Genomic DNA, 26,641 nt, shown 5'->3' on the forward strand with positions numbered 1-26,641 from the left:
CATAAATGGATTAGAGGTCCATGGCCTTAACCGCTTCGCCACAGGGACGATATAACGAGGTGTGAAAGTGGAGTATTTATTAATATGAATGTATGCTGTGGTCGAGAAAGAATAAAAGAATTGTGAAAAACTTGATTTGTTGGCAAATGGGATCCAGAATTTGTATGTAGTGTATCCAGGAAAATGCTAGGGTATGTTTAATGTTTTAGGTAAAGGCAGAAATGAACTCTACAACCCCTAAAACCCAGTCAGTGACACCAAATTTACTGCTTAAATGTTCTAGGATCTTAGATATGGTAACTTATATGGGGCAATAAGCATTTTGGCTGCCATCTTGAAAAAGGGCGAAAACACCCAAAAAGCTACCACTGCTCCACTCCACAAACTTTCAAACTGAGTTGTTTTACTTGCCAAAAATCGTTATGCGCATTTCCCCCTCATTTGATACCATTGACCATAATTTTGTACCGAGGCTGATCAATTCATTATTCAACTCAATTCAGTGACTTGTTCTACACAGAGACACGAAAGTGGCCCAAGCTGTTTTTTAGGACTATTTTTTAATCTAGGCATATCTAGGCATTAGCAGCTGAAATCTAGGAGATAACGCTGACGAAACTTCGACGGCTAGGTACAAGTGACCTGGTGAACGAAGAGGGTCGCTGTAGATACCTGGTCGGGGTATTTTTACAGGACAGGCAATTGTAGCCGACAATCGGGCTGTAAACGAGGTCTTTATCATGGATCATCTGCCCCGCCATTACCAGATGAACCACGGGGAGAGCGGATATTTTTTTGGTCCTGCGGGGAATTGGATCCGGGACCTCTCGCACCAAAAGGCAAAGACCTTAACCAGTGTGCCACGCTGCTCCCTTGACAATTAGCAATATCTTCGCTTGTAGACCATTTTATTGAGACAAAGCTTATATACTGTAGTAGCTGAAGAATTATCTTGATGACCAAGTAAAAACTGAACACATGTTTGCCTAAAACTATTTTCTATATTTTATATTTTTCTTACATCCTGTATTATGTGAATTTTACGTTCAATTTCTGGCAACAAAATACATAGCAAGAGATAAAGGTACCAGGTGATGTTGATGAGAACACAAATAAAAAAACAATTAACAACCATCCCTATATTAGTTAAATGCAGTTTTAATTGCCGCTTATGAAAAATACATACATACGTGTTACTTATGTTAGATCTTAAATGCAATTTAATCGCCACGTTTAAAAAATACATTATGTGTATGGTAGACAACCTATTAATGGCTATTCACGCCTTAAACGACAGGTTTCATAGTAGATAAAAGGTCTGATGACACTACCAGCAATTTACACGTGGCTGTAATACACTATTAAAAAGCCATACGACAAAGGCGGCGGAAGCAGCGGGACGTTCCCCTTAAATATCCTAATAAAAGAAAAGTAAAACAATAATCAAACTGTGTATCTTCCATTGCAGCCCGAAAAGCCCATGTTTTGGTCGAAAATAAGGTACAATTACAAAATTCACCGTCATTTTGGGCTCAAATTGAATGTTCCAGTAAACGGAAAAAATATGCAATTTGCACAGTTTATACGTCAAGACGTAAGACGAATAGCGATAAGCACATAGTTTACACGTCACTGATTCAATGATATGTTGCACGCGATGTTTTTAAATTCTACTGTAATTAAAGCACTTCAGGCTTGGTCTTTCACCCTGTATTTTAGTACACCTTGGGCATTACAATCATGCAAAAAGTAAATATTCTAGAAAAATTGAAGGCGTTGCTGTGGAGCAGATCACTTATTATGGCTTTTAAGTCGAGAAATGTTTTGTTAAAATTTTTTTCATTTCAAAAATACCTAATTTTTACGCTATTGCTGGGATCACTGAATGGACCTAGCCAAATTAATTGTAATAGCCAGTGTGGTTTCTTTAACTTCTGAAAAGAAGAGACATTTCCTGTCTGTTATACCTATTATTATAATATTTCAGCATTTTGAGTAAAAATAACAAAATTAATGTAATTTGATGGAAATTATACATTATGGTTTTAACCTTGAAGCCACCTGGCGCACATATAAGAGCATAGAGTTCGACGTTTGGCCATTAAAGAGAAGATTTATAATTTATTTCGATAAAAAAAAGAGCGGTTATTGCACCACAAACTGGTGGACTGAGCTAAGTGTACGCTTCACTTTTAGAAATTACTAAACCCGTGGTTTTCATTTAATTTTATAGAAATTGAACCAATCAGAATTAATTATCATTGATTAATTAATATTAATTAATTAATTAATATTAATTAATTAATTAATATTAATTAATTAATTAATTAATTAATATTAATTAATTAATATTAATTAATTATTTAATTAATTAATTAATTAATTAATTAATTAATTAATTAATGTATTAATAAATTAATGTATTAATTAATTTATTTATCTATTTATTTATTTATTTATTTATTTATTTATTATTAATTACTTAATTAATTAATTAATTAATTATTAATTTATCAATTAATTAATTATTAATTAATTAATTAATTATGAATACATTAATAATTAATTAATTAATAATTAATTAATTGATAATAATTAATTAATTAATTAATTAATTAATTAATTAATTATTAATTACTTATACTATATCGTAGTATAACCCCAAAATATGTATCTGTGATACAAGGCCTGCTTGTGTGTCAAATATCACAGTATGCTACTGATCTGTGGCACTGTCAGATTGCATGACTAAGTCAAACATGTTCAGACAAGCAAAAGTGTCCCAATGGCAAAGCATACATATAGACCAGAAGGACTTAACATCACCATACAAGTCGCTTACATCTTTTGCCATGGGAGGGTTATTAAATTGACATAATTTTAAAGTACGAGGGGCGGTCAAAAGTTCGTAGAACAAGGTATGCTACTTTGTCGCATTGAATTTGGTCTCATTTAAAAGCCTGTTCCTTCAAAACATTACCGCAAAAACATTAGAGTTTTGCCTCACTATGGGCAGGACACACTTCAAAGGAAGACTACCTCCATGAATTCAAAGGTACTAAACCAGAAGTTAACACAGGGTCATCATGGAAATTTCTCCCAACGGTGATGAAATTTAACAATGTGCAATTGCTGTAAATGGTGATGAGGTCCTTGATATTCAACAGCAACGAAATGGTCCTAAGAGTTCAGGGATGAAATGAGCGTCCTTGAAGATCATCTAAGGTCCAAAAGACTTGCTGACGTTACCACTAGTGATATAGTGACATTGATAATAAATAAAGAACCAAACAAGAAAGATGAGATAGCCAAAAAATATAACATATCTGATGAAAGTGTTTTCAACATAAATACATAACACTTGGGTATTCCATGGCGTCTTCTACATGGGGGTCCCAGAATCTTCATGCATAAAATTAATACCAGTTGACATAATCAGTTCCACACCTTCTATACACTTAGAATGTTCTTGAACAAATTCATCAGGACTGTTCCATAAAACTGTATATTTTTTCATATACTAGTCCAGGTTAAACACACTTACGTGCAGACGTTTCGATAGCTATCAGCTATCTTTCTCAATGCTACTGTTGATGTGATGATCGCTGTACAGCTGTTGTTGATCGCTGCTTGGCAACAGAGTTGCCAGACGATTTCTCCATCAACAGGTCGTCATAGATGTGACTTAGGTTGTACTGGCCCTCGTCTCGGTTCATTGTTGCTCCTTGCTTTCTGATGGTGATGGCCTCCTTTATCCATCTTGTGTATTTATCACTCTCTTTTCCGACAATCCTTGCCTCCTCCCAATTGATGATATGATTATTGTCCACAACATGGTCAGTTATCGCAGATTTATGGATGGTAGATTGCGAAGCTTTCCTGTTGGCTCTAGTGCGGATATTGGTAGCGACTTTATCTGCCTCACTTCGATGTTCATCTAAGCGCTTCCCGAATTTTCTACCGGTTTCACCTATGTATGTGAGATCACAGTTTTTGCATGGGATTGAATAAATGACATCCGTAGAATTTTGTGGCTCGCGTTTATCTTTCGGATGGACGAGAAGGTTGCGTAACGAGGTGTGGGGTTTCATGGCGGCATGGATGTTATAAGACTTCATGACTCTGGCGACACGCTCAGACACCCCTTCCACATACGGTAATGTCACAAATCCCCTGGATTTTTCACTGTCGTCTTTGGCTTTCTTGCCTTTTTGCTTAGGAGTAGCCATTTTGCTCTTAACTTTATCCACACACCAGTCCGGGTATCCACACTGTTTTAAAGCACCTTTAATTATCTTCTCCTCCTCCTCTTTGTCCTGATCTTCGGTGACAATCTTATCTTTCCTATCTAACAGTGTGCGAACAACCCCAAGTTTTTGATGTAGGGGATGGTGCGATTTGAAGTTCAAGTACTGGTTTGTGTGGGTGGCTTTGCGATAAACTAAAAGCTTCACGGACCCATCTTCACGGCGAACAATTAGAGTGTCCAAGAATGGTATCTTTCCGTCGACTTCTTTCTCGAAAGTGAATTTGATGGACTGTGTGTCATCGACTTGGTTGAGATGGTCAGTAAGCGGTATGACTGCGTCTTTGGCTACTACTTCCAGAATGTCGTCGACGTATCTTTTCCAAAGCTTGGGCTTGCATTCAATAGGGGCGGTCATGATGGCTGATTCCTCTAAGTATTCCATAAAGATGTTGGCTGCTAATGGGGACACGGGGCTACCCATAGCCGCTCCGAATCGCTGTCTAAAAATTTTGCCGCGAAAGGTGAAGTACGTCGTGGACAAAATGAATTCCAAAAGCTCAACTACATCATCCGCAGTTAGATTAAAACCTTGCGATTGGTTGTAGTCTTTAAGCCAGCGTTCTTTACTAACTCTGTCTTTCACTATGTCTAATACTTTGCTGATGGGAGTGCAAGTAAACAGTGAGACTACGTCGTGGGAATTAAGTATGTCCCCTTCATCAATGAGAATATCCACAAGCTCTTCTGCCAGGCACCGCTGTTTATGCATGACATTTTAGTTGTACGCACTCGCGCATGGGCACGGCATTTACAGCAGGAAATGGCGGGAAATTTCAACCATTTTCGCGATACCGTACAAGACGCACCTGGTCACAGTTCCTTCCAAAGCTTCAATTTCTTGTGTCCAATTACTTGAACCCGATATTATTTTTGTTTAAAAACGTTATTCCTAGAAGTTAGAAATGGTTTTTCCTTGCTTAGGCTCTTCAAAATATTAAATTCACTTCATTCAAAAGGGTTCAAAATATGCAACATTTTATCATGTCAACACTGATTATAAGATAAAAATCACCTTTTTTGATGACAATTTTACATTTTTTCTGAGGTTATCCCACTGATTGGAATATTTTATTATGAAACAACGGCCTTTGATAAATACACTGAACCTTTAGTTTCTTTCTCAATAGGTCGATTTCGTATTTTAAAGGAAAATTGAATTTACCGGTTCTTTCTACCATGATTTTCTCTAACTTCTCGGAAGTCAATATTAATAAGTCCATGTTGATATATTTCAACCTCATCCACTCCATTAAATTTGAAATGAAATCATTTCATTGAAATGTATGAACTTTAATACTATTATATTATAAATCCGTCACAGGTAGGCCGGCCTATCTGTAACTAGCCCTTCTGAGGTGGTTTGTTTACAAACAAGTCAGCATGACATGACATGTGACACGTACTGGCTAGCTAATCGAGGAAGAGCAGTATGGAACCAGAGTCGTGTATGGAACAGAAATGTGTACATTTTCAGATGCCAAAATAGAGATTGAGTATTATTTAAAAAAATATCTGCATGACATACTGAACTCTAAATATTACAGAGCTAGATCCAGTTTATTATGGCATTTAAATACACGCCCGCGACACGGCGGAACAGCATTAAAAATGCAGGCTGTTGTTTAATCACGAAGAAACTACGGCCGGCCACGTTGCACGCTAGCCCGCGCCCGGGACGCTAGCTGTGAATCTCATGGCAGCCCGGCATGGCAGGGACATGGGGAATACGTAAAACCTTCATAATTAAATTTTAATAAATAAATAAATAATAAAGTATATTAAAAATGATTTATTGATTAAGGAAAACACTGTCTGACCCCTGCTGAAAACTGAAGCATTTCTCGGCAGCATGACTAGGCCTACTAGGCCTATCCCGCATGTAGGCCTACATCAACATCATTTCATGAAAATAAATTTCATGAAATGATGTTGATGTAGGCCTACATGCGAGATAGGCCTCATGTAGGCCTTCATCAACATAATTTCATGAAAATGATTTTCATGAATGATGCATGATGTAGGCCTACATGCGGGATAGGCCTAGTAGGCCCAGTCATGCTGCCGAGAGCCACTGCGGGTAAAATGAACGCCCGGCCAATTTCTGTGCTTTTAGGGACCGTTCACAAGCAATTGTAAGGGGGGCCTGATGCAAAAAAAAAAATCATCGCGAAACATTTTTGGGGCCCCACCTTTTAATACAGACCTCAAACATTTCAGGCCCCCCCCCTTTTTGGCATTAAAATTATGGGTCAACCCCATAGAAAAGCATTTTAACTCAATTTTTCTAGGAAATTTGTCATTTTTTTCAGGGCCCCCCTTAGGAGGGTCAAAAATTTTCAGGGTCCCCTTTTTGCTTCTTTCTCCCCTAACAAATGTTTGTGAACAGTCCCTTATGGCCCCATTAACCTTGCCCATTAAGGTATGTTTTCTTTATTTTTACAGGCACCCCCATAACCCCCTTGTCGGCAGCACTGAGTATAGGCTTATTGATAAAGCTTAGGGGTGGTGCCATAATCATGTCTACCCCCAGGGTGGTCAATTGTCAAAAGGTCTGCCAAAATCACTTCCCACTTCACCTAGGGAGGGCGAGTTAGCGCAGCGGTAGTTCCCTCGCTTTGCACCACTGAGGTCTCGGGTTCAAGCCCCAGCGCGGCCCAAGGACTCATGTGCACTTGGTTTATCCCGATTCCATGCTCACTCTCGCAGGTTTTCTCCGGGATCTCCGGTTTCCTCCTGTATCACAAAAATCGGTGATTAGTTGTTTGGTTATCAAAAACTTCCTTCACCCAATGGAATTTGGGGAGCTGCACAGATAATTGGTGAATGTTACAATCTAAATGCGGATAGGTGTGCGCCAGGGTTCGAATTCGGCTGTATCGCATAGCAGTTTGCTCCATATTTTGAAGTAACTGCTACCCAATTTTGCATTTGTATAGCACTTTTTATCCTGATTATGATGAATTAACCAAAAAACTGCTATGCAAATTTTTTAAACGAATTCGAACCCTGGTGTGCGCCGTTCGTCAGCAACCTAGTTGATGCGATCTGATTGTGATTATTCACCATTGCAGCGAAATTACAGCGCTTTGAGTCCTCTAAGTTCTGGAGAAAGGCGCTTTATAAATCCAAAATTAATTATCAATTAAAATGTCTGGAGCAGTCAAGTTAGCTCAATCGATAAGGTGTTCGACTATGGTACGAGAGGCTGCGGATTCGAACCCTGGCGGTGCCTAGTATGCTCTTGTGGAAAAACGTACTAAACTCTGGGGCTGATCCTGGTTGCGAACTTTATTTGTGGAATGTCTCATGAAGTAGCAAAGTCCCTGAATTGTGAAATGGTTTATGGAATGATGTTGGACCGTAGAAAAGTGGGGCGATGAGCACGAAATGCCCCTTTAAAGTAAACATGTCTCTGAAACTATACATCTCACACTAACAATACTAACACATTTTTTTGATGACTTTGACCACAAATTTTTATTTTTTAAAATATCTTAAAAATACAAGAATCTAAGCTAATTGAACAGACAGTAGTACTACCCAAGTTTTTTTAGTGGCCCATATATAGCAGAGTTACTGCAGGGCTGCAAGCTGGTAACTTCCATGCCCTAACTTCAGAATTACTCCACAGCTACTCCATCACAAGCTACTGTATTACGGTACTCTAAGTTATTGCACAGCTTCTCCAGCTTGGAATAGTCCTGCAGTATTGAACTCGGCTATCCATGGCTACCCAATAACTGGCCATATGAATATGGTTGTGTATGTTTATGATTGATCAGAGTGTGACAAAGTAAGGATTCACCAGAAGTTTGTTACACTTTCATAACATATTTAATTTTCTTCATGCATAGTGTATTCTACATCAATTTGAACTGCATATTTGGATGGTGAAAGCTTTTGTCATAAGAAAAGAAACAGGTCGTTGAACTTTCCACATAGGGTCAATTTTAAAATTACACAAATCCTGTTCAAAACCTACACTATCGTAATCCTCCTCTGGCAATAAAGATTCAGAAAAAGTATACTTTGACATACCTATGATGTACGGTTAGGCCTAAAAAATTGTTTGATTGGCGTAATCCGACCGGCCTAGAAATAAGCCCGACCCTAGACTTTTTTCTTACTTTTTTTGCAAAGAAATTTTAATTAATTAAAAAAATTCCACAACCTTTATCATACGCAATTTACAGCTTAAAATGTGTGCAAAATAAAAATTACTGACCGACCTACCCTAATATTTTTATGTTATGCCAATCAAACAATTTGTTTAGACCTTCATAGAGTTACGAGCAAAAGAGTAACATTGTGACGTCATAGGTCTAATGAAAATGAAATTGTTCTGATTTTTATGAAAATGATCTCAAATTAGGGCTGTGCAATAATTATGAGCCCTGGGGAGGGTAAAATTGGGGGAAAGAAATTTTTGGCGAGCCGAAAGGGGGGGGGAGGCAAGCGATTTTTGGTGGGCCGAGGGGGGGGCAAGCGATTTTGGCGAGCCGTTCGGATATTTTACCCGCCCCCCGGGGGAGCTGATAATTATTGCTCAGCCCTTATTGGTCTTCTTGCAAGAAATCAGACAAAGAGAATAGTTCTTTTAATTATCTAGGGTGCTTTCTTATTTTTGATATCAATTTCAAATTATAGAACTCAATAAGACTCGATGTGTATTGTCCTTTTTGAATTTTGATGTGTTACCAAGGTAACAAAACATCCTATACTGCACAGGTTCACCATCGGTACTTGACTTTTGCAGTACAGCATTGTAATGTGTAGGTACTCTGTGTGTACCAGTCAGGTACCTTGGGGATGATGAACCTGTCCTGGCGGCCACAATAGGGATACATGTACATAGTGCAAACTATTATTTTTCTGCTTTATCATAGGACATATAATTGGAGACCATTTCAACTTCGAGCATCCTCTGAACCCTTTTGACCTCGGGAACACCAGCTGGAACATTATTGTTTGTGTTTAAGAAAGTCCAAGCAATAAAGCAAATTTAACATGATTTGCACATCATTGTATAACATCCTTGTCCAGACGTGTCGTTATCACGCGATGTCACAATGTACACCAGCACCAACCCTCTTCATGAATGGAACTACATATCTTCGCCCAGTTTCTCTTGAACATCCATGTTCTTTTCTGTGAAAATAGAGCAATAAAAGAAAATAAAAAAAAATTAGTAAATAAGCTTAAACTGAAAGTTGTTATTGTGTATATCAATTACAAATATGAATCACTGATTAACTTGATAACTTAAGCTGAAATTACAGCTAGGTTTAGGTGACAAAAACCCTGTTCTACAGGCCTGTCTGACCTAGATTTTTGTGTCTCAGGTGTGCTTTTTTTTGGAAAAAAAAACTATGAATGGAGCAAGTGAAAAAAATTGAAATTTTTTTACAGATCTTAAAATTTACAGGTATAAGGTCATTTCCACAAGAAAAATGCTCAACTGACAAACCTACATGGGTTTATTTCTGTCGCATTTGAGTGTACAAATTGTAGAATCGTGGAGGAAAAGTGAACAAAATGACAGACCATACAGGCAAAAGCAGCCTGCCTATTCCCAATTTCAACAACACAATCTTGATGTCCATCATTTCTATTAAAAAGCAATGAGCACCAACTCGCCGTTTTTTAGTGAGTTTTGAGTACTTTCGTCACCACCTATCCCGCGGAATGTGGGAAAATGATGGCACTTGTAATTTTTGGTTATTTTGAACAGTCTATAATTTAGTTGAAGTGCAATTTTAGCAACAGTTTTGATGCGATGACCCCATCATTATTTCCGAACTACCCTTGCTATTATGGTGTCGTTCTTCATCAATTTCTAGCCTCAAAAGCTATTGGTGAGCAAATTCCCCGGCAAATTCGAAGCTAGACTACCAGGGTGCATTCTACCATTGCCAATCCGTGGGTTGTATAGGGTTATTCCTGTTAATTAAAAATGTATGTAAACCCAGCTTACAGCCCCACATTTTCTAGGATGGGGGAATCTGGGATGATTGGGGTGAAGTAGGCCTACTTAAAATGCATTGCATGATAATATCATGATTAGGCAAAAAAAAAATATTATTGTGTTGCCCTCAAGTGGGAAATATAGGTCGGACGGTCGGATTTCTTTTTTTTTTATTCTCAAATATTAAATAATGCTTCTTCAATTAGGGGACATTTGTCAATTTTGACTTCTGGATACCTGTTAGACATCAATTAAAGACTAGTCTTTCAATAAAATATTACTTTTAAGTGAAAAACATTGAGTTTTTGAACAAATCTGTAAAATTCATCATTCAAAAAAAAAAAAATTGTGACCCTGATTTTTCAGGATTTAGGGTCGGACGGTTGAGGGCAAAACAATAATTTTTTTTGGCCTAACGCATGTCACACACATAACACATTTGATCGAGAAGTCTATCTTTAATCATGGAAGAAAGAGATAAGAAGGAACCACAACGAACGCATTCACTTTGTCCACTCCCTTTACCGACATTTAGTTGACATTGTTATTCATGAGGATTTACTTTGATCAATACCCCGCGTTAAATAGGTGATTGGTATTGTATTCCATGTATTTGCATGTCTTCTGGAGCGTGTGTGAAGGATGATTTGAACTAATGACCTTCCGTGCAAGCACCCTATAGGATTTTCTCTGGTGACGTGATCATCGGTCATTGATGGCCTACATCTTTTTCTTCCATTTTGCCCAATTTTTCCGAACTTTGATGATTTTTTTCTCAGAGTTGGCAGTCTTTGGCACTGAAACGAGTTAGCTAGTTACGATTATACACATTTAAACTATTAAATTAAACAGGTTTTATGTACCGGACTCAACCGGAACATTGTGCATTATTTAAGAACATTTTACATCTATTTTTCATCGAAAAAGTCACCAAAATCTTACGTTATTTGCTAAAGATGAAACTCAGCAAAAAAACGGCCGATTTTGATTACCTTTTCGATGTTTTATAGGACATTTTTTACACAACACGATCAAGAAAACAGTTTGACTGTAGATCCCAAAACAAAGCTACTATACATGTTCAGAGCATCAGTGAAATTCCATAATCTTACTTCTGGGTAGCGTTTGTTTGTTCGTGGATGGGTTTGTTATAAATTTTTTTTTGTATTGATTTTGCCAAGCATCGATCGCGGTAAATGGATTATACATGAAAGGAAGTACCATTGATAGCTTTTCTTTTCATGCGTCAATAGATAAGCGGATTAAAACTTGGCCGATCGAAGTCGTTGTGGTTCCTTCTCATCTCTTTCTTCCATGCTTTAATACAGGCCACTGATATAGAAACCAATGATTGATTATTATGGATTGAGCTTTGGAGCTACATGTATCTCCAAATCATGTCAGAATCAGTCAAGCATAACACCACATTAGCAATGAAAATTCGGAAGTAAACAACAACGCAGATCACGATGGGTACAGCACCCCGAAAAAGCTGCTCAAATGACACATCATCAGCGAATTGTGAGCATGGGGCCATGGTTAATCTCATAAAATAAAAATGAGCAAACTTTGGCTGCTCTGAAGATACAGATATGTCATCAAAATAAATTTCGGTACCCCGGTAACATTAAACTTAATAAAGAATTTTTTTATGTGTTTGAAAATTGGCGACGATTAAGTGACTGAAGTAGTTAAATAGTTCCATGCTCTATCTCTGTCCGTGTTCACACTCACTGTGTCATCGTGGATAGTAGATACGAGTTCTAGATCAAATGACGCACAGACAGTAAGCTTACTTCAACCCAACAGAAGCCAGCTGCTCGGTCATAATATTTAATATTGCGCATCTCTGTGCAATATAATCCTTCTAGGTACATCCACGGCCTTGCTAACGTGCATGTTTACATACACATAGGATAGCCATCATTGCCCATTTACATGGCATAGCACTCAGAAATACATGCATGGCATATACATGCATGATATTGAAATCGTTTATTATTTTTTTTTAAAAGGACATTTTTTAACCTTGGGCCATTCATTAATTCAGCCTATTGAGAGCGTTTTTATTCACTTGCATACAAGATCAGATATAAAAGAAGGTGTACCAAGTGCCCAAAATCATGGGTAAAGTACAAAAAGATTTGAAAATCCTACCGCTGCTACTGCCTTGTTGCAGCACGGTGCAGAAACTCCGGAAACAAGTACAGAATTTGGGTGCAAAGTAATGTACAATTTCAGGAAATATTTATCACTGATGATGAAACCGGATTCATTTTAAGAATATCTTAGATCAAATAATTACCTTCGATTCGAAAATGTAGTTACTCTTGCAATATTAACACCTTTTTGCAGCATTTTTATTCCACCACGGCTATTGTTTACGTGCAGACCGCCAGCATCCATCTTTAATTGTGTCAAGATCATAGTCTCGTTACCAGTCGTTTTAAGCTCTTCGGTACAACTAAGTTGCGGATTTTACGCAAAATAAACAGCGGTGCAGGTGCGTTGAGAAAAGAGAGTGATAAATACACAAGATGGATAAAGGAGGCCATCACCATCAGAAAGCAAGGAGCAACAATGAACCGAGACGAGGGCCAGTACAACCTAAGTCACATCTATGACGACCTGTTGATGGAGAAATCGTCTGGCAACTCTGTTGCCAAGCAGCGATCAACAACAGCTGTACAGCGATCATCACATCAACAGTAGCATTGAGAAAGATAGCTGATAGCTATCGAAACGTCTGCACGTAAGTGTGTTTAACCTGGACTAGTATATGAAAAAATATACACTTAGAATGTTATTATATTTGGTTAAAGGTGAAAAGATATACATTAATCACTGAAATTATGAGTCCATTCAGTGGAAACACCTGGATCTCCTACCCACAAGAAGATCACCACTCGGTCACCATAGCGGAAGGTCTTCATCGCAGCTGTTTTCTAAGATTCAGGTATATGTCATTTTGATAGCAAATTTGAGGCAAGCCAGTGAGGAAGGTTGGTGGTAGGAATGTGCCTGTTCTCGAATAGTGTCCTGTGCCCTATTCTCAGTTTGTCAAGCTACCATTCACGACAGAGGGGTCAGTTAACTAAATCAACCATATTGTGGTCCAGCCATGTCCTCTAGTTAGTGAAACCTATTTTAGAATTTTAAGTCCTACCTTCATAATATCAGGTTTGGTGTGATCAATGCTGTTGAGCCTTGACTGAAGAGTGGCTCATGGAGCAGTCGGAAGACCTCCATTTTGTTGACATAGAAGGTTTCAAGAAAAATTGCAACGGGTGCATTGAGGTATGCAGTGACCATGTTCAAGAGTGAGATAGAAGGAATTTAGCTAGTCCTCTTACAAAGTACCTTGTTCTTATTGACCGCCTCTCAAATTAGGAGTATTGTATTTCTTACTTTTTTTCTCCTTCATTTGACATCACTTGGGGGGGGTTATACCTTCGTGGCATTTCAAGATATGCCCATTTAAGACCAAATGGTTAGTGAGTAGTAAGTAACATGCACTTCCATAGGGTGCGCCTGTACGGCCCGCCAAAAATAATAGGTTAAAACACGAAACTTCGGAGGTTTTGCATTTGCCACTAGAACGTCTGTTAGAAAATTCAATAAAAATGACTGACCTCTTCATCTGGTCTTCGGCGTATACTATGCCTACGCGGGTGTATAGGATTTTATCAAATACACCGCTTTAATAGTAAAAAAGCCTAGACAGATGTTTTGCTTTTTAAAAAACGTGCCAATTTTACCAAATGATTTTAGAAGTGTAAGTCTTAATCGGAGCTGACATTCACGGCGATAGTTTGAAACAGAATATGCCCCGAAACGGTACATTTTTGGTTGTAATGGGTTTATTATTTATTCTATCATTTCATCTTTCAAATCCTGGTGAAGCTGTATTCAATCTCTGTTCGCCTTTCTGTCCACAGGCCTATCAAAAATCCATCCACGTGTTGAATGCTTGGCGTGATGAACATCGAGTGTCAGGTAATTTTACATCTGAGATCTTGGTAAATTGAGAAAAGCTATACAATAATGTATAATATTGCCAAAACCGCGGTTAAGCCGCCAAATTGCGTTAGTTCGCTTAACCACAGCTTCACCCCGGCCTTATGTCTATTTAACAACAGAGCCCGGTTTTGGATATTGTTTGCAAGTATTTTTCCTTGTAAGATCCAATTCAATCCCGGTCTGTTATTACTTCCCCATCCTCATCTTGCAGGGCAACCATCTGTGATCTGCCAAGTGTTAATGCTTGTTTTGTCTTTTTGTAGCTTCTAAGGTTTGCTGTAACTTTTTACACAGCCGTGACGTTACAGGTTCTTTCTTCTTTCTTCTGCCGACCATTACATTTGCTCTAGCTCTCACATGCTTACACAGATTTTGACCTAACTTTGTCACAACCATCATTGACCATGCCCCTACATGTCACATGAAACTCGTGGGGTCAAAGGTCACGCAGGGGAAGCAGGGGTCAAAAACGTGATTTCAACTCAAGATGCTTCTTCTCCCATAGATTACGTATGACAGTGACATAACTTGCACACATGCATTGTTATTACCCAGTGTCTATGGGGTCCTCACATATTTGGGGTCAAAGGTCATTAAGGGGTCATTTCCGGTATAAAACGAAAAACCTTCAACAAATTTTATCAGCCAAGAAAAACATTGGAGAGTGATGGTATATTCACACATGAATTTTGTTTACCTAATGTACATGTGGTATTTCTTCATTTGGGGTCAAAGTTCATTAAGAGGTCACTTCCGGTATAAAACGAAATACCTTCAAAAAAATTTATCAGCCAAGAGAAACATAGGAGAGTGATGGTATGTTCACACATAAATTGTAGTTATCCTGTGTATATGTGGTATTTTTTAGGGTCAAAGGTCATTAAGGGGCCACTTCCGGTATAAAACGAAATACCTTTAAAAATGCTTCTCCCACAAATTACGTAGGACAGTGACACCACTTGCACACATGCATTGTAATTACCCAGTGTCTATGGGGTCCTCACAGATTTGGAGTCAAAGGTCATTAAGGCCTTCAAATTTTGTTATTTGCTAAGAAAAACATAGGACAGTAACGGTATGTTCACACATGAATTGTGGTTACCCAGTTCATATGTGGTATTTTTTTATTTGGGGTCAAATGTCATTAAGGGGTCACTCTCGGTCTGAGACGAAAAAATGCCCCTTCTGTCACAAGTAACATAGAAAAGTGGTGCCACGTGCACCCATGCATTGACATTAGCCAATGTCTATGGGCGTTTTCATATATTTTGGGGTCAAAGGTCATTAGGGGTCACAACACGGCTGTGTTCGTGGGTTAGACCACAGCTAAGTCTAGTTGACATTGTGTTCTCTTAGTTCTACCTTTATTCGTTTCCTGATGGTTTACATACTTCCGAGTACTCTGTTTTCTGAATATTGGTTTGCTGTTTCATTTCCCTCCTCTTCCTGAGAAGCTTTAGAGTGGTTTCTGAGAGTTTGTCTTCCTTCTTTTTCACTTCCTTTCCAACTACTTCCCTGGCACAGCTATTGGTTGTTACTGCTATGGTTTTGATTTTTCAGTAAGGTCTCACTCCTTCATTGTATGTTCCAGTGCATCAAACTTGTTTTGTAAGGGTAACTAGAACTCTAATGAATGTTGGTGTAGCTTGTCTAGGTTCAAATTGGCTGTCTTCTTGCGCATTAGCTTGGCTCTTACAAGTTTCGTGTTAATGCGGATCTTAGCTCTTACTATTCTGTGGTCACTGCCTGTGTTGAATTTGTTGAGAACAGATACATCTGTAACAATGTGTTGCTTGTCTGAGAGGATGGATTCAATTTCATTCTTGGTTGTGGCATTTGGACTTCGGACAAATCATACAAGTCCGCATGCTTTCAACTCGGCTGGTACACACACGTGGGTCGACAACGCGATATAGTATAGACGAATCCAATTTCACGCATTCCTACACCTCAGTGGCAGCCATAAAAGGGTCACCGCTGAGTATATCTCACCTGAAATGTGAAATGATGCGTCCTTGGCAGGAATTTTAAACTGCATTCCATCACCCGTGTTACATGTAGACAAAAGAATGATGAAAGTTTACAACACAATACAATATAAAATCCGATTTTTAAGCGGCTTTAATCCACCCAATTGGGCAGTTACAACACCAGCTTGGTGCGCCGGGGACCCAGTAATGGCCGACCAAATCCTGACCATGACTTGCCTCGATAGATTCGTCTATATGATTGTAATCGACGGGGATTAACTCATTATCTATCATTGCGTTTAAGTCCCCGTGAGAAATGGGGGGCTTTGATTCCTTGGCAAGCCAATTATGCCCATGTGTAGGGGTGTGCAATAATTATGCCCCCTGCCAGTGGTGGAAAAATTGGGGGCGGGGGCTCTGATTTTTAGGCAAGCCCAAAGTGGGCGGGGTAAGTATTTTTGGCCGGTCAAAAAATAATCATTATTTGTCAAACACATTGGCATATACTTGTTTTTCTCTTAAGATCCCTGTTCTCACAGTGAGTTTTTGGTTTTATCCTTTTTGATCTTATACAGGAAGAGAGTTATTTCTTGGATGAGAGATACTCAAGTTGTACTACCTGGGGTAGGGGGTGGAGGTACCAAGTGGAATATCTGGTAGCTGTGGTATTAAGGACATGAATAAAATTCAAATGTATACTTAGGTGAAAAGTATTAATAACCAGATTGTACAAATAAAAGTTCAGAGAATATCATTGCTCTGATTTGCATCGAAAATGATGCAAATCGTTTTTATTCCCAAGAGGAAAAAGAAAAAGAGAAAAGTTTTGCTTGCACGATATATTGTGCTCTTGTGTTATTTTTTGTGTTGTTTTAATGTGAATTAAATGGTAAGAACACCACAGTTGTATGAATCTTGGTTGCATTCTTTTGAAGTGTGAGGAATATAAAGTCAAAATATCCGGAGCAGTGGTACAGGTATAGTATTTTACTCAACATGGAAGGACAATCCTGCAGCTACATGATGAGTAAAGATTTTAACTAACATACATCCAAATTATTACTCAATATCAGTTGAGTCAACTTTATGTTGCTCAACAGTTGGGCAAACAGTCTGCTCAATATCAGTTGAGTCAAATACATGTTGCTCAGCAGTTGACCAAAATTTTTACGCAAATACAGAGCCAAATATTACTCCTTGTAAATTGAATAAGGTTTTAACACCCTGTTGAGAAAAAGAGGTCACAGCTCAACTGTCGAGTAAGGTTGAATAAAATGAAATGTTGAGTCATGTATTGACCCCTTTACTGAGTAAAATGTTTACTCAAAGGGGGAGTAATAATGTTGCTTCTCAACATTCGTTGAGTCAAGTTTACTCAACAAATGAGCTGTGATCTTTTTACTATCAAAAGGAGTAAGATTTTACTCAGGTTGAGTAAAATAATATTTAGAGTGTAGCAAACCTCATTTGAAAATAATGATATCGAGCCGTACTTAGTAATATCGAACCTTAAGAATAAAGGCCTTTGGTGACAGTGAACCGTATCGATAGCGAACCTTATGTATATCGGTCCTTAAGAGATAACCGGGATGACGCGCGGTTGGGGTGTTATAACAAAAATTAATACTTGACTGAAGAGGTTCATCAGGTCTGTTAATTAATCAGCTATTAAGGGTTGACTTAAGTATTGATGGGCGAGGCAGCCAAAATATCGATTTTCATTATCTAAATCAATATATTACTGAAAATTAACACCTTGATGCTTTGCAGAAGTTCGTTCTACAAATCATAATACTTTGAAACCTTGCTTGATGTTGCTTCAGCCCTCTTTACAACATAACTCAAGAAATACAGGGCCTAGAAAGGTATATCTGTGATATAACACAGGGTAGGATGCATCCTGCCGAAAACTGCTTTTGTTGAAAAACACCTTATATCAGTGATTATTTTGATAATTTTTTGATGTGTTCTCTAAATTGGGCAAGTGGATGTAAGGGGTTTTGAAACAAAGCTCATATTATTCGCACCATAATAGGACGAGGGTAACATTATACTTATCCATCTAGGAGTGGAACTTTGATGAAAAGTCATCATCACTTCACCAAGTATTTAAGGTTAGCAACTATTTCAAACTGTTCGACTTGGTGGTTCAAAGCATCTTGCGAATGGTATTGAGCTTTGGCAAAAATTGCATAGATCATTTTATAGCGAGTGTGTAGATAGACTACTTTGAAGTCCGATTGTTATTTTACTTTTTTTTAATATTGTTATTATTTTGAGTTTTTCTTTAAAAATACTCAGTGGCGTTATCAAGAGAGGGCCCCCCAATCGTTGCGTTTCTTTAAGATTTTCTTTGAGAGAGGGCACTGTATACGTATACCGTTATTTTTCATACTATGATACTTATCAAGAGTGGGATCTCTTTATGTCGGAGTTCGTTCCCGGGTCGTGAATGTTTCGGGGGAGTGGTCATTTGATGGGAAAGCATACTCAAATTCAACAGCAGCAGTAAAAGGAGCCCTCTCTTTTGGGGACATTTGTGGGGAAACGGTGTACTTTAATTGGGAGCGCTATAACGGTGTATAGGTGATTTCGCAAAGCAGAAATGTATTCGGGAGTGCTTATAGATTGAAAATAACAATATACGTGAAGCAGTGATTAATACTTGACTGTAGTATTGCCCAGATCAGATAAAATAATGCCAAGATCACAAAAAAAAAGGGAAAAATAAATCATCAGACCAAACCAATAATGGCATAATCTAGTGTGTAGAAGAATTCAAATATCATGTATTTTTGTAGGTCCTATGGTTCTTGAGTTATGTTGTAAAGAGGGCTGAAACAACAACACTTTTGTAAAACGTACATAACTCATAAACAACAATAAATCAAACTATATAATTTGTAGACTGAACTTTTGCAAAACATCAAAGTGTTATTTCTAAGTAAAATATTAATTGGCTGCTTCGACCAACGAAAATGAGTCTACCCTTAAACTGAATTCTGAATTGTAATTTACATGATGACTTTATATTATTATACCTACGGTTTTATTAAACATTAGCTATGAAACTACGAAGTGCTAAAATTGAATAAATAACAATGGTTTATACTAATAGATAACTTATAATAATTATTTTATACGATAACCACATGTTAATCCATCATCTTCATTACTGACGAATATTAAGCTGAAAGGAAAAATAAAAAACAGTTAATAATTATATTTGATGTTTGTAATATTTATCAGATAAACTAGAGACATTGTTTTAAAAAATCAAATGCTACATGCGTTCCTATGCATTATAACGCTCTGTGAGCATACAAGATTTTAAGCAAAAATAAGTTTGAATCAATGCAATGATTTCAGTAAAGAAGTGAATAATAACAAGATTAATAATATATAAACGTTACCAATATGAAACTGTTTTAATTAATAGCATCCTCGCATGTTGTTTCTGTAGTCACATACAGTGTCGCCATCGCAAGCATATGGTTGACAGTTCCAACCCCTGGTAGCAGGTCGATTTTCTGGCCCTTCGCAGACGCAACTTTCGTCACAGGTCTCAGATATGACCGCATCTGATTGCTACAAAATAAATCATTATTCCTGTGAAGAATATTCCTTACAATAATGGCAAAGTTTGACTGCCTTGGATTTCACCCTCTAGAGGGCATACTAACCTATTTTTGACTAGTGTAGCATGCGGTTGCCGATCCCATATCACGTTTCACGTTAATTTCGCCATCTCTCTATTCATGCGCGTATTTTGGGGGGGCTTTGGGGCGCCAGCCCCGGGATCAAAGTAGGGGCGGCAAAAACGAAGGGGCGGCGGAAGAAGAAGGGCGGCAAAAACAGGGCGGCAAAAACGAAGGGGCGGCAAAACGAATTAGCAAAGAAAAAAGGGCGGAAAAAATTGAAAAAGCATAAAAAAAATTCCAAAAAGGTTGCTTTTAGGGCGCTAGCATCTAAAATCCTTTTTTTTTTTTTTTTTTTTTTTTTTGCTCTTCACTTTTTAAAAAAAAAAAAAAAAAAATGGGTCAACCTTTTCGGGCTGTTAAGGAAGGGGCGGCAAAATTGTTTCTTCTTCAGCCCCCCCCGGGGTTGGGGCGGCCACGGTACGCCACTGCTATTGAACCATTGTGAACGAATGCAATGATGTGTTGCGCTATAAATTGGTCCAGATGTGTAAAACGAATATGGCTACACATACCACATACCACATTTTTACATTTCGTAAAATATTTTTCCGTTTATTTCAAAAAGCGTTGAGGGGAACTGTGGATCCTATAGGCCTATAGTCGATTACGACATAGCGGAGATACTGAAAAACCATTGTCAGCAACGAACATTACATACTGCAGTTACTGTCCGTTTTCCTATACACAATACACAGTGCTCTCACCATTGACGTGCGACCTTTACAAATAGTGTATGTTAGAAGTATATTGCATTTGCCTAGTTAACATCACTGTGTGAAAAATAACCGGCCAATATTTAAAGTATTCTCCAAACTTCTAGCAAATATATTTCTTTAACATGACCTAAAATTACAGCTAGGTTAGTGGTTCAGAAATAGTCGCACTTTCGTAGAATATGAGTGAGGGCAAGGCATAGCTAGCTCATAGCTAGCCAACTCCCCGTGTTAATTGAATGGAGATTTGACCGACAATATTGAGCTATATTGGTAACGGACCGCTCCGTTCTGAAGGATGCCACAAAAAACGGTACAAGCTACATTTAAAGTATTCTATGAAATTCTAGAAAATATAGTTTTGTAACATGTCCTAAATTTTTAGCTAATTTAGGTGTTTGGAAATAGTCGCACTTTTGTGTTTTAGGAAGGATATGTAAACGAAATATGAAGAAATTATTTCCAAACCGTGTTAAGTCAGCAATCATTATGTTGCTCATTTTCAAGAATGCTGGTTAACAAAAAGCAGGCCATTGTCTCATTTCGTGAACAAAGGTCCACATACCATTGTTTCCTTGCGTTTCCTTTATAATCGGTTACCCAACTGAAGCTGTATTATAGCAGCTCATTGTGATACCGCACATATAAAACAGACACATGTGCACAACCAGAGAAGATCCGATTTAATCAGTTGAGCTGTTTCAATGAGTGTTATCTTGGTTTAATAGCTTTTAATGGGGTTTAAGTCCTGCAAAGGTCGAGGTGAATTCTACTGTAGACATGACTGCATCATGAAAGTTTCACTTTTCAGGTCTCCAATTTAATGTTCGTTTGGGAAAGATAAGAACAAAATCATTGCATGAATACTTGACAGGATTAGTTTTCCAAACGCGGTGTACGCGGTACGTAAACGTGTGATGTCAAAAGCCGTTACACGCACTGTTACGTGTATACCGCGGAAAGGTTAGGCATGCTGCCTATGGGGCTCGACGATAAGTGAGGGGGGCATTAGAGAACACAAAAAACCGGCGTCGGCTGAATTCAAGTTCGCTTATAGGGCACAGGCATGGGATATTCCAATCTATGTGGTCATTAATCTATGTTTGCATGATATTAAATTGACACCCACATTCACATACCGTGTCCACGTGTTAATGCGTAAATAAGTTCATCAGGGTTGTCATTTGTAAAACTTCGTGCACACAAATCTTCTATTTCTGTTTTTCTCTCTGTCCTCATGGTCTTCCTCTGTGCTCTTGGTAAAGGCTTAGTTGAGGCTTTTCCGCTTAGGTTTTGTGTTCTTTTAATCGCGTACCAAGCACTCTAGAGGTTTCACCAATGTAGGTTTTTTCACAGTTGCGACATGGGATTTCATAAACGCATTCGGCTATTTGTAATGAATCGTGTTTGTCCTTCGGCATCTTCGGGTGGACCAGGATATTTTTTAATGTCCGGTGTGGGTTAAAGGATGTTAGAATACCATGCTTATTAAAAATCCTCCTGGAACGCTGCGAAAGCCTCAACTAAGGAGCACAGAAGAAGGCCTCAGTCACCGGCGAGGTTAATAAATCCACTATCACAAACTATATATAGCGGACAATCATGTGATCAACTGGGATGACGCGAACACAAAGGACAGAGAGAAAACAGAGAGGACAATATCATGTAAATCTCCAAATACACAATAGCTTACCACATGATAATTGCCATCATCATCAACACATCCACAATTTGATTTCAGTACGCATGCGTCACCTTCGAAGATATATCCATTATCACAGACGCATCCCTCGTGACAAAATTCAAGGCATGGTTCATTGGCAGCATCCGGATTAGCGCAGGTTGGTTGGTTGCCGGGTGGACACTGTTCATAGTGGGAGTGACTGGTGCATTCCATCGCTATTTGTTTGACAAACAATATACGTTAGTTTCAGAAACGGAATATACTGCCACAATAATAACTTTCCTTCACGATAATTTGATCTGGTTAGAAGGGCTACATAAGAGAAATTTAAAACTCGTAAGTCTAAATAGTTTGTATATTTTAAATATATTACGGTACTATTTGTATCACGGTTTCTCATATTAACCAATTAACGTTTTGATCATTATAATGTGTACATTTTTGGTTGAAACAACTCAAACGTTTCAGTTTTAAAATCAGGAAATGAATGGGTAGTAACTAGTATAGGGCGCTATGGGTTGACATTCGAGTTAGCATTTTGTCTTGCTAGCAAATAACTTTTTGCATCCTTACACTTCAAATTGTAAAACTATATAGAATTGGTTCCATTTTTTTCTATGTTCCCTAAGCTTCCTACGAGGGGTCGAAGGTCATAATGGGACAAAATGTAAGAACAGATTTTGCTGATATGCGCATCATCTTAAAGACGAAACGTCATGGTTCTTGAATCTGCAAAAAAGTTTTGATTTTACTGCCGAAATTTTAAGTTACGTCCCCTAGTCCACAGGGCCTATTTTTATTGAGACACCCTGTATAGAGTAAATTATGTCAAATGTCAAATATCTCATGCAGAGAGGCAAAATTTTCAAAATACACCGATTTCATCATAGTTAACAATTTAGCAGTTATGAGATCTAAAATGTTTCCATACTTCCCGGGTTAAGACCAACCTTAAACTCTTCTGTTGTGGCAAATGTGTTTTACTGGTCAAACGCAAAACTTTTGAACTCACCGCATCCGAATCCAGTCAAGCTTGCTCGCCAATTCATAATCGGAATACCTTGTAATTGACAGGCTTCCGCATAGGATTCTATGTCCTCACATAACTGTTCCGGGCCTTCATAAGCACACCAATCAGTCTTACAATCATTAAAGAAGTCTGCAGGATCGATTACTGGATGACATCGGTCGAATGGTCCCCCGCCTATATGAAATATAATATAGAGTTAGGGTTACCGGAAAAAAAGAAGAAAGGGAAGGAGGGAAGAGGGAAGAGAGATGGAGAGAGAAGAAGAGAACAAAACAATCTGCCATAAGGAAACATCAATGATCTTGCCCATTCGTAGCAATAAAGCTAGCTACGCCTTTGCTACATTTTTGGAACGGGTGATGTGATGTGACATGAATCGTGCATGCACGATAAAATATTCATGAAGGACAAACATTGAAAACGCCTTAATGGGATTCAGCGAATTAACAACTATACCAGCTTATACCGCAGAAGACCACTTTAAACATAAGCTAACCTGATCTGAGTCAGATCAAAAGTCGTTCCCATTAATACTAGCTCAAGCTCAAAGTGGCCTTAACCATCGACTCTTTGTACGACAAGCTGTATCAAGACATTCATGAAGGTCTTTGTACTGTTTTCTGTTATGTGAGCTATGAACATGGCTGGATAAGACATGCTGTCAATGAGTATTTATCGAGATTCCGAAGGTGTTATCTACTTTATTTATGTAGTGCATTGCTTGTAATGAGGTTGCTTAGTGGTGAGGTGTTTGTTTCTGAGCTGCTTCATCGCCAGTGTGGTCCAAGGTTTTGAGTGTTGTTTACTGTTCAATGAGTGGAAAGGAATTAAGTTCCATGTAGTTGATGAAGTTGTTCGTTAAGTGCTCTCTCAGGATTGATTTTCGAGTAGTGTTGAAGCTTTGTTGTTGGAATTGCTTATGCGCGGAGAATCTTGAGAATCAGGCTGTTGCTTTATTTTGGAGCGTCATATACACGTAAAGTGATTTGTTGTGATGTGCAAAATTAGATTACAATTTTTTATGTCTGTATTATAATAGTCAGTATACTGTCTAAATCAGTTCAGTGGAAAGCAAGAGGGGGTTGTCAAAAAGCTGACTGTTGTTGCGGTAATGTGAATTGGTTAAGCTTGTAGTGAGAAAATCATTAAAAGAGTGTTTGTTCGAGCAGCTGGAAAAAATGTCACTCAAATTCATATCTATTGCCGCCGATCAATAACATGATAACACTCACCTAAATCGTAAACTGAGTTGGACATCAAACCACCACACTTTTGCTCGTTGTTGCCTGTACATGCATATTCACACACGGCTTCTTCAGTAGCTCCATACACATCATAGTTATTTAAGGCACTTCCACAATAGCATATCTCACCACGCTGAAGCCCGGCATATCTTTGATCTCCGAATGAGGCGCAATGATCCCAACATTTCTCTAATGTCATATCTATGGCTGATGTTCGGTGATTAGGCAGAGCCCTATAGAATAACGAATCGACGTAACATCCTAGATACAATGGGTTGCCTGCATGAATTGAGTAATTAAACAATAAAACACCTTACAATCTTTACACAGTTGTTACTCTAAAACTAGGCATGTCCACTAAAAACTGAAGTACTTTTGAATTTTGAATTGATTCAGACCTAATTTATTGGCTGGGACTTGATTAAGGGGGTACTACACCCCTGGCCAATTTTGTGCCTATTTTTGCATTTTTCTCAAAAATTATAGTGCATTAGTGACAAGTAAGATATGTATATTATAGGGGCAAGGACTACAACTACTGCACTGAAAATTCAGCAACTCAAGGCAAGTAGTTATTGATTTATTGATCAAATATTGGTTTTCCCTCATTTTTGACTGTTGTCTGTGCTGAAATAAAATTTCCAGTGCAGTAGTTGTAGTCCTTGCCCCTATAATATAAATATTTTACTTGTCACCAATGCTTTATAATTTTTTATATTATAATTGGCCAGGGGTGTAGTACCCCCTTAAAGAAACATTTTGGTGTTTAAACAATCTTAATCTTCTAGTGTCACGGTTTTATATCATATGTATATAGGGCTGCTAGAACATATTTATTTTTCCCTTCCCTTCTTTTTTGGTTTTGGTGGGGCGGTCTTAGAGGTGCCTGGCACCTGTTCGCTCCAGCCATTCACTGGACTTTTTAAAACAAATGTTCCTTTCATAATATTGTGTAATTTTTGATGTAACTTATGTGCAATATTATATATTTCTTGTAATTCTGTGCCAGTGATAAAGTGTAATAAATAAATAAATAAATAAATAAATAAATAAATAAATAAAATAAATGTTGAAAAGTTCAAAAAGTAATAATAACAGAAAGTGCAACTTCAAGGTACTTTTTTCTTAATGTATTTATTAACTAGTGTTATCTGGAACATTATATATGCTTATAACAACATGAAAGAAGACCATCCTGAAAAAAAAATATAAGACCTCAAAACCCATGGTTTATTTGGTGGAACCCTAAGCATGATTCTAGATGGCATAAGATCCTAAGTGCATTATTTCAAATGAATAGTGGTAGTCTTAAACATGGTTCAATCTTTTAAGATCAACACATTTTATCCTCAAAAATGATTACATTTCATCATGATATAAGTTTAGACTGTGTGTGCATGAAAGCCATGATGGGTAGCATATCTGAAATGGACATGATGGTCAGAATTAGTGCATAATTTGAGATGGGTTTTGGTATTCTTAAACATTCTTCAATTTCTGAACATCTGCAAATGTTTGTCTTTACAAATAGTTTAATTTTATAATTACATGAGAAAACTTAGATGACCTTGCTACATTAAATGTTAAAAACTGTTTAATATGTACAACAACATCCAAAATTTGGGGTTAAAAAGACAAAACAACCGACGTTTCGGGAGCATAAAAACATCCCTTTAACAAGGTTAAAACAAGTAGCACTAGTAGCTAGCACTGCCAGCGATTAAATGAGAAAGACAGCAAAAAAAAACTGCTACATTAGTTTTACAGAACTATTTCGTAAAGGCCGTAGCCCTCACTCCTCAGAAACGTTGTTCAAATTGATATTACAATACCAACCAGGAAAATATGTGCATATGACTGAATGACATTTTATAACTCTGTTCTTTATATATAATCATTGATGCATGTAATATTAATTTAAACCTCATTCTGCACAAAGTTTCTGAGGAGTGAGGGCTACGGCCCTTACGAAACAGTTCTGTAAAACTAATGTAGCAGGGTCATC

General features: G+C 37.8%; 2 protein-coding genes across 2 annotated transcripts; both read right to left on the minus strand.

The window, feature by feature from the left end:
* Positions 1-1,046: 1,046 nt before the first annotated feature.
* LOC140160461 (uncharacterized) lies at positions 1,047-5,018 on the minus strand. The gene is made up of 2 exons (XM_072183697.1): positions 3,697-5,018; positions 1,047-1,053 (listed from the first exon to the last, which is right to left on the minus strand). Exons 1-2 carry the CDS (start codon positions 5,016-5,018, stop codon positions 1,047-1,049), a joined length of 1,329 nt encoding a protein of 442 aa, XP_072039798.1.
* A 14,294-nt stretch (positions 5,019-19,312) lies between these two features.
* Positions 19,313-24,914, minus strand: LOC140160259 (alpha-tectorin-like). The gene is made up of 5 exons (XM_072183535.1): positions 24,625-24,914; positions 23,375-23,566; positions 22,372-22,577; positions 19,678-19,852; positions 19,313-19,454 (listed from the first exon to the last, which is right to left on the minus strand). Exons 1-4 carry the CDS (start codon positions 24,833-24,835, stop codon positions 19,697-19,699), a joined length of 765 nt encoding a protein of 254 aa, XP_072039636.1. The 5' UTR covers positions 24,836-24,914; the 3' UTR covers positions 19,313-19,454; positions 19,678-19,696.
* Between the last annotated feature and the right edge of the window lie 1,727 nt (positions 24,915-26,641).

The sequence above is a fragment of the Amphiura filiformis genome, chromosome 9 (genome assembly GCF_039555335.1).
Source record: "Amphiura filiformis chromosome 9, Afil_fr2py, whole genome shotgun sequence".
In the NCBI taxonomy this organism is placed as follows: domain Eukaryota; kingdom Metazoa; phylum Echinodermata; class Ophiuroidea; order Amphilepidida; family Amphiuridae; genus Amphiura; species Amphiura filiformis.

Excerpts from the sequence above, each read along its gene's own strand:
- LOC140160461 (XM_072183697.1), bottom strand. The coding sequence starts at position 5,018 with ATGCATAAACAGCGGTGCCTGGCAGAAGAGCTTGTGGATATTCTCATT.
- LOC140160259 (XM_072183535.1), bottom strand. The coding sequence starts at position 24,835 with ATGACATTAGAGAAATGTTGGGATCATTGCGCCTCATTCGGAGATCAA. Across the intron at positions 23,567-24,624 it reads CAACTCAGTTTACGATTTAG|GCGGGGGACCATTCGACCGA; the intron begins GTGAGTGTTATC and ends TATTTCATATAG. Across the intron at positions 22,578-23,374 it reads CTTGACTGGATTCGGATGCG|CGATGGAATGCACCAGTCAC; the intron begins GTGAGTTCAAAA and ends TCAAACAAATAG.